The sequence below is a fragment of the Anarrhichthys ocellatus genome, unplaced genomic scaffold (assembly GCF_004355925.1).
Source record: "Anarrhichthys ocellatus isolate YVR2014 unplaced genomic scaffold, GSC_Weel_1.0 scaffold25, whole genome shotgun sequence".
Taxonomy (NCBI): domain Eukaryota; kingdom Metazoa; phylum Chordata; class Actinopteri; order Perciformes; family Anarhichadidae; genus Anarrhichthys; species Anarrhichthys ocellatus.
The window spans coordinates 1,843,797-1,852,212 of record NW_022280055.1 but is presented as its reverse complement, the minus strand read 5'-3'; the positions used below and the strand labels follow the sequence as shown (position 1 = coordinate 1,852,212).

Genomic DNA, 8,416 nt, shown 5'->3' with positions numbered 1-8,416 from the left:
AATCTCTAATGGTGACTGCATGGGGCCCTTCCAGTGTAGTCTGAAATATGATGAAAGGGGACAAAAGGAGGCCATGTTAATGGTCATAGGGGGAGGGGAGGAAGGCTCTACCTGGGCTGATCAGCCTCGCTATCTATAATTACAGCCCAGTGCTTAACATACCTGGATTTTTACTATCCCCCCCCCCCCCTCCCCCTCCCCCTCCTGCCCCGGCCACAGCTAATCATTGTGTGAGCTCCCTGCAGCTTGAATATTATTGACTGAAATGGCGTTAAAAACACTTCATAACTCAGCTCAGGCCTTGGGGGGAAATAGCGTTAAGGGGGCGGCAAGACGGCCAACATGAAAAATCTTGGTCTCTGTTTTGCTTTGCCTCATTACCATATTGTTTCTGTTACATTGCCCATCCCTTGAGGTAATTCCAAATGCGATTTGTAGAGCACAAATACAGCTACATGCTTTCTCGCTGTCATCGTGTGGAGATGGAGAGGCTTCACTGCAGCGGATGCATTATTAAAAGCCTGGCCTTATTGTGTTGTTTTCCTCTACATAGACTATACTGCTCCAGGCCACGTTTCTGGGTGACCCCGTTTGGCTCTGCTGCAGGACATGCAGTCTATGAAATGGTATGGGGTGAAAAATTGGGGGGGGGGGCTAAAATTAGGGGTAAGAAAAAAGGGGGGGGGGGGGCGATCCTAGAAGATGAAAGAAGAGATGGTAGGATCAAGGTCAGTGCAGGTCTAAAGCCCTGTGTCTGCATGGAGGGCAGGGTGTCGCCTGCAGCTGCTGTGGCCTCTTGACCTGCTGGGGGAATAGATGAGGCTGCTCCCAGCTTTTTTTTTTTTACTACACATTTACTGATCCACTGTTTCAGTGCAAAATAATCCACAGTGTAAGCTCCTTATCTACAGCACAAGAGCAGATTATTCGCAATATGTCCTGAGACCAGTCCCCGAACTAAATAAGACATTTTTTTTCTCCACCATTACATGGAATAAAAATCATCTTAAAGGCACGTGTTGTGTAAAAGTTCTGCATCACAAGCATCAAAATGTCAATATGTGATTATTTTCTCTATTAATTGTTTGGTCAATGAAACATCAGCAAAAATAAATAGTAATAGTAAAATAATATATATACATAATATATATATATCAAGAATCCCAGAGTGCTGGTTTTGTCCACCCCCCTAAAAAATTACTTAAATAATTGATACATTTTCAAAATATTTGCAAATTGGTTTTCTGTTGCTGAGTTTATCAATTCATTGACTAACTGTTTTAGATCAACACATGTTATTGTAGCAGTACAGCTCTATGGATTTCGACTGTGATTGAAAAGGAAAGAAATATCGGTAAATAGACCTGAATTATCGGTGGTAAGAGAAAGAAAACACGTGATTAGTGCATATTTGTAGGCTGTTGTATTTGGACATGAGTGTGTGTTTGTGTGTGTGTGTGTGTGTGTGTGTGTGTGTGTGTGTGTGTGTGTGTTTCTTGAGTGCATTCTTAAAATCCACGTGTCTCAGCCATGGCCTTATTTAACTTCTCTGGCATACAAATATGACTCCAACGACAATTCCCAGAATGCCCCTGAAGGGAAAGACGCTGTGACGTTACACGCAAGCGAAATGACTCCTGGATATTGTAGTTTATGAATAAACATTGCTTTCTCTTTTGACAATATCAAAGAACGTACTAGTGTTAAAAACCTTCATCGCTTAACGAATCTCTCTTTTCAAATGAATCTACTGTAAAAATCACTGAGAAATGTCATATCTTTTAAATGATAGACGGAAAAAAACAGCTCGAGAAACTACATTTCCCACGCGCCCCCAGGATGTTGCGCATCCGCGCTGCGCAGTGGTACCTGAGCGTGTGGAGTGTAGTCACGTGGAGAGTCCACCTCAGTTCTGTCCAAACAGAACGTGAGCGTTTAGCAGTCTGTCTGTTAGAGCGCCGGACGGTGCTAAACTGATCCATGTTGTTTTTTTAGCCACGCGTCCCTTTAAACTAGCCCATTTTTTATCGAAGAATGAGTGACAACGATGATATCGAAGTCGATAGTGACGTGAGTATGGCCACTTTTAGCTTTTTACGGATGTTATGTAGCTAGCTGGCGATGTAGCTGAACTAGCTCAGCTAGCGTTAGCTCCCAGTAAGCCTGCTAGCTCCTCTGTCTTCATAAGTGTGTTTTTTATCGGGCTTCTTGTTAACTGAAACGCAACACTAGCCTTTCTCGCCTCAGAGCGTTATTATAAACCTGTTAAATTGAACTTTCTAGTGACTTCATCGAGGCAGTGAGATTTGCTGGACAAATGTGGCTACAATTGTACTTTTTGTTCTGTTTCTTTGCAGGAAGACTCACCGAGATATCACTGTGTGGTGCGTAATGCTGGGGGATTCTTTTTTTCTTCCAATCTTGAGAACTGTTTCACTGTTGTTGTAAAGTTGATTTATCCATCACATTCTGCTCATTTTGTCCGGTATTTAATCGACCGATAATGCTATTCTGTGGAGGTTGATGTCGCTCAAACGTACTTCTTTCTGCCTTGTGGCACAACTACATTTTTTTAAATTAATATCCGTGCACGTAATCTTCTGTGGCATTGAACTACAGTGCATTTATATAATTACGTGTAGCGATTGTTCCTCGGTAGTGCATTGCAGGGTGTCCCCCATCCTGCCTGTCCGCGGCCAAAGGGAGACGGCGACACGACGTCTATATTTAGACCGAGGCTTTATCCCGCTACAACGCCTTTATTGTTGCATGTTTATTATTTCCCTGCTATATTACAAATCTCTCTGTGAGCGGTGGCAGTCGGTTAGTCTCTCCGAGTCGTTTCCCTCCGCGGTGCTTCACCTCACACTACGGGGGGGGGGGCAGTCCGCTCGTGATCGTTTTTTTTTTTTTTTTTTTTTTTTTTTTTGCAAATTACACATCTAGGTCATCTCCGTAAAGAGAGACCGTTTTGCATCCGTGCCGCATTCACGATGAGGGTGACGATGAAGAGAGGGACGAGCCTCAGTGTCAGGAAGGAGGTGCTGCGGGATGTTTTCCTGTGTTGCAGCCAGTGATTAGAGCCATCTTCTCTCTACAGGCCCACTAAAGGGCTGGCAGCCTAAATGAATGACGTATAGCTGCATCGAACACCGGCGCGAGAGGAAAAAAACACCTCCACCACCACCACCACCCTGCTGCACGACTCCACTGATGCACACAACACGACGATTTACCTCCAGTCAGATTACCAGCATTAGAGTGCAGAAAGGCATTCAGGGATCAATAGGATTACATTTTAGATTAGAATATACATTGGCGATATTAAGATAGAAATATTTTTTTTTTCTACTGCAGGTGATCGTGGTTGCTTTTGCGTCATCACGGAGCCACTTGAGGAACTCTAAACCTGATTTCAGTTCACTTAGTATCATTACAGAAGCTATAAAATATGTATGTCCTGATGGCTGTTTGTGTCACTCGGACTCAGACAGTTGCCTCCATCGCTGCATGTCTCGTGTAAGAGCTTTTTAATCTGTAGGTATATAAATAGAGCTGAATTATTTGGGGAAATATTTAATAGCTTCAAAGGCGGCCAGCTTAAACTTTCACTTGCTACAGCTTGTTAAGACACCGTTAAATCGGCTGTGTGCGGTATAATTTTAATTTTAGCTCTTTCAATTTCAAAATGGCACTTTTTTAAAATTTGCGATTTCGATAATAAATGATGCATCATTGAGCCACGCATTGAAATAAAGTCTGTGAGCACTAACGGTGTGGCAGATATTGAATATGTTTCCTACACGGTGTGTGTGAGATAAGATACCGACAGTCTGCTTTATGTCCTGTAAAGCTAAAGCATGAAGTCGACTGACAGAAAATGAACCGGCAACCATTTAAATAATCGTTTAAATACAAAACCGTCTACAATTCACGGGTTTACATTCTCAAATGTTGACATTGCTGCAAGTTGAATATCCTGAGGCTTCCTAACTGTTGGTTGAACAAAACAAGATTTAAATATGTCCCCGTGGATTCTCAGGACTTGCGGTGGACATTTTACACTATTAGCCGACATTTTATCGACTAAAGTATTAAAATAATCGAATCAAAAATGAAACCAGCCGTTGTTGCAGCTCTATTTGGAGTCTAGCTTCACAGAACATGCTGTTGGTTTTATGCAGTGGTGTCATTCGCCCCCGCTTTATTGGTGTTTACCACGTTTTTTTAGTGAAGGGAGGTTTTCCACGTTCTCCACCCGGCTTTTATGCAGATCATGTGAGACGGGCATCAGTACCCAGGAAGCTCCGCCACCCGGAGCAGTTATGTAAAGTGTCGTGGTCAGGTATGGATAGAACGGAGGGAGCCGCTCAGCTGGCGTGTCCTCTCAGGCAGCCGGCTAAAGCTATCGGTTTTATGATGGCTGATATTGGGTGCTCTTAGGTAATTGGACACCTGTTTTTCGTGCTGCCTGATGTGCTTAACAACTCCTGTAGTTTATACCAGGTAGCTAAGAAGGCACCCCGCAACATGTAGTACAATTACCCAGAGTTATGAAGGTAATTTGATATCAGTGAACCTGTTTGTTCTTCATCCTAAAGTGAGATGCTCATAAACCTCTCATGCAATGAAACAGAAGCTACATCAGTCTGGAATATGTGTGTACGGTTTGAAGTAGTTCAGAAGTGAAGTTAGGTGACATGCGTCTATAAACCGTTGCTTCTCAGCGTGTATTTATTCTGATATATTTCTTTAATATAATGAAGTTCCTCCTGTCTGGTTAGTACATTTGTCCATCAGAGAATGTAGCCTATGTATTGATATTTTGGTGTATAATTAAATATACCACGATTAAGCATTTTATGCATATAACCCATTTTTTAAGGAGGTGATAATCCGCCCAGATCCGGATGCATCTAGTCTTGTAATCCATTCGGTCTTAGATGACGGCCTACATGACAGCCACACCTATCACACACACGTACGTGTGTGTCATCTGCTGTGTGAACCCTCGTCCATGAACATCTCAGGAAACACTGCGTCAAGAATAGTTGAATTCTGTAAAAAAAAAAGAACATTTAAAATGGCAAGTGGCTGTCACTTAGTAGAACATTTTTATTCTAGATTATTGGGTGATTCACCGAGAAAATATTCAAAGAAGTGATATTCAGAAGAAGTCTGTTAGGTGTTCACGTTAAATCACCCGGGGCACTTAATGTCCATGACTGCAAAGTAATTGCACACAGAGCAGCTCCAGAGGGGAGTGCTTAAATACTTGGATTCTTGGATCTTAATTACGAAGATTAATGATATAAAGTGCCGCGCTCGATGTAAGAAGTGTGTTTTAAGAGTCAAAACAAGTCTTAGTTTTCAGCTGATCAAATGCGTCTTTAGTGTTTTGTGTGTGTGTGTGTGTCACAGAATGTGATCAACACTACTTTAGAATGTACTGCTGGAAGCAAAGTCTGAAGTGTATTCTGTATATTATTATACTTTAGTGTCTTCAGTTCTTTCAGAAATCGGCCACATGGTCTTTCTAACCCTTAAAGTGACACTACGCACATCACAATGGCAGCCAGACTTGTAATTGCACATGCCATCAATACCAGTCATGTGTTTGTTTGTGCCGGGGTTAATGGAGGGAGTGGAGCCTCGTTCTCTCTGGCTTTGTGTATGATAGGAGGAGGAGGAGGAAGCACGTGGTTCTAGTGGACTGGTCTCTCCTGGATGGGTTGTGGCTCTTGAGCCTCATGAGCAGCTGTCACCATGCCAGCCCGACTAATCACAAGCCGGGAGTTGTCAGTTACATGCAGGGAATTTTGATAACCCTGTTTTTTTACTACGGTTTCAGTTTCAGATGCGTGTCATCTAGTCTGATAGTTGGTTTTCTGGCATTAATTTGCTAAACAGGAGCTTGTATTTGTTCCAGATGTTTGGTAGCTGAGTCACATGTAACACGCCGGCCTTCCCACCAAACACATGACACACTGGGGGCTTGTCTCAACCTGCGTGTTGTCTCACTTTGTTGCGACTTTGTTTTTTTTGCTGTTGTGATCGTTGGACTAAAGGAGTCGGATGACGCCAGGTCATGTGACTTCTCCTGTGTCGTGACCACACCACCGTGCCGTTTCATTGCTGGTATTAAAAATTGGGCCTCCTTTTGTTGGCGTACGAAGCGAGATGATCGGTCGCGCTTGTGCCGGCTTTGATTGGGCGTCGGCACTTGATGTCTCTCCGCCTGGTGACGGCGTGGATTAGGCCAGAGTCAGACGTGATTGGAGGCCGCGATGGTTTGGCCTAAAAACAGGTCGAACGACAGGCAGCAAACTGATCTGCCGGCTGCCTCTGGTCATGTGATCACGGCAGCCATCTTATGCCTTTACAGTCTAATTACAATACAAATGTGTGGTGGAAATGTTGTCCTGTGAGGCGCTGTTATATGAGCCTCTGCGTGTTAATTGGGGATGTTTAAAATGAGGATGAGCTTATTTAACTTGGACGTGAAAAAATGTGGTTTGACGTGAAACAGCCTGAAATGATATATGATTAATTTGGCTGTGGTAATATGATTAAAGCGCTGTAATGTAGAGAGCATACTGGAGAATCCTGCACATCAACTAAGATCTTCTTCTTAGGAGCCTTTAATCTTGGACTACAAAACTACGACTGTTTAAATCCTTCGGTGTAGTCTTTCAGGATGTGCTGTTCTCGTCCGCCCACCTTCTCACCCCTTCTAATGACTCGAGTGTCTTGACCCTGGCCCGGACATGAATCTGAACGGCCACTCTTGTGAGCTCCTGCAGAGAAGGAGGGACAGAAATGCAGTGGGGGGGTCAAATAGAAGGAGGGGGGTGGAGGCTCAGGAGGGGGTAACAGAATACAAAAAGGCAACAGAATACAGCAACTTGTTGTGATGAAAGTTGAGTGATATTTGATGCACATACAGTCGGGCCAAGGAGCATGTGATCAGTTTGTGGATTTTGGTTTTCCCGTGAACTCTTGCGCTTAACGTGAATAAAAAAATATGGTGGCAATTACACAATTGTGTCATTACATGTATTTTGAACCAGATGTGAGATTGTTGGATTAATCTCAATATTTCATTGTTGTCGTGTGCAGTCTTGTTGGAGAGAACAGATCATTTGCCAGCTAGTTTCTGAAACTTTAGGTTTCCTCCTTTGTCAGTTTTCAATCAATCTGTTTTTTTTTAATGAGACAATTCAAAAACGACTGATAACATAAAATATACGGCAGGTCCGTTCGTTGACCTCTTCCGCTAACATCCTCTGAAGACGTTGATTCATCAATAATCTGCATCGTCTTGGTGAATTGAGACCCTTCTGCTGCTGTAACGGTGCAGTTTATGAATTAGTTTTTTTAAATTTCAATTGTAATCTATTTACTGATGACAACCAGCAGGTAGTTATTTCCCCTCTGTTGTGTAGTGGACTGTGAGGTCTCCACCAAATAACAGCATCCAGCAACTACTAACACAAGAACTCGTGTTATTAGTGTTTTAAGGCTTCAAAACTTCAATCTCAACATTAATGTAAAAATATAAGGCAACCAAGAGTCATTACATTAAGGATGAGCGTTTGTTTATGATAAACTAGAATAAATTAGGGTTAGATCGGTATGTTCTCCCGTCGTGTGTCGTCGTAAATTGTCTTTTTTCTGATAGTAAATATAAAATCTTTGGGTTTTTGGACTGATGGTCGGACAGAACGAGCAATTATAAAGATGTCACTTTGGGGTTCAGACATTCCTCAGTATTTCTGTTGGATTAAGCAATTCATCAAGAAAAATAATCTGCAGATTAATCAGTAATGCAAATGACCCGTAGCTGGGTCCCTGATGACATCTTTTGTGACGTTTGCCTCCGACACCGAGTGAAAACTACAAAGCCAGTTGTTGTTGTTGTGGCAGCAGAGCCGTTTGTGTAGGTGGACCTGTGACACCCCCGCTGTCCTCTACCCACACTGCTCTGCTGTCCGTCTAAAGGCCGTGTGGCTCTTGTCATTGCAGGCAGACAAACGGGCACACCACAATGCCCTGGAGCGCAAACGTAGGGACCACATCAAAGACAGCTTTCACAGCCTCCGGGACTCTGTCCCCGCCCTGCAGGGAGAGAAGGTCGGTAAAGCTCAGCCTGCCAGTCCTCCAGGCACACGATGTTCCGGCTCTCATGTAAGGAAACTTTGAACTTTTGACACGTTTTAGTAAATGGTGAAGTCCTGTTGTTGTTGTGAACTGTACTGCAAATGTTGTGCACGGATGAGTGCATTTCTGTCGCAATGCCATTTTAATGTTTTTTTCCCTTGTTGGATTAATACAGAGATGCAGATGTCTTTAGTCTTTACTTCCTTCATTGTGTGTGTGTGTGTGTGTGTGTGTGTGTGTGTGTGTGTGTGTGTGT

At 43.1% G+C, this 8,416-nt stretch overlaps 1 protein-coding gene across 2 annotated transcripts in view; it reads left to right on the top strand.

The window, feature by feature from the left end:
* Window positions 1-1,900: 1,900 nt before the first annotated feature.
* Window positions 1,901-8,416, top strand: part of max (myc associated factor X) — a 9,283-nt gene continuing 2,767 nt past the window's right edge. Inside the window, exons 1-3 of one of the 2 annotated variants that reach the window (XM_031861517.1) lie at window positions 1,901-2,070; window positions 2,358-2,384; window positions 8,026-8,187. In XM_031861517.1, the coding sequence (XP_031717377.1) occupies window positions 2,035-2,070; window positions 2,358-2,384; window positions 8,026-8,187 (225 nt within the window). In that variant the 5' untranslated portion in view covers window positions 1,901-2,034. The remainder of the gene's footprint in view (window positions 2,071-2,357; window positions 2,385-8,025; window positions 8,188-8,416) is intronic. The other variant, XM_031861518.1, reaches the window with a different exon arrangement.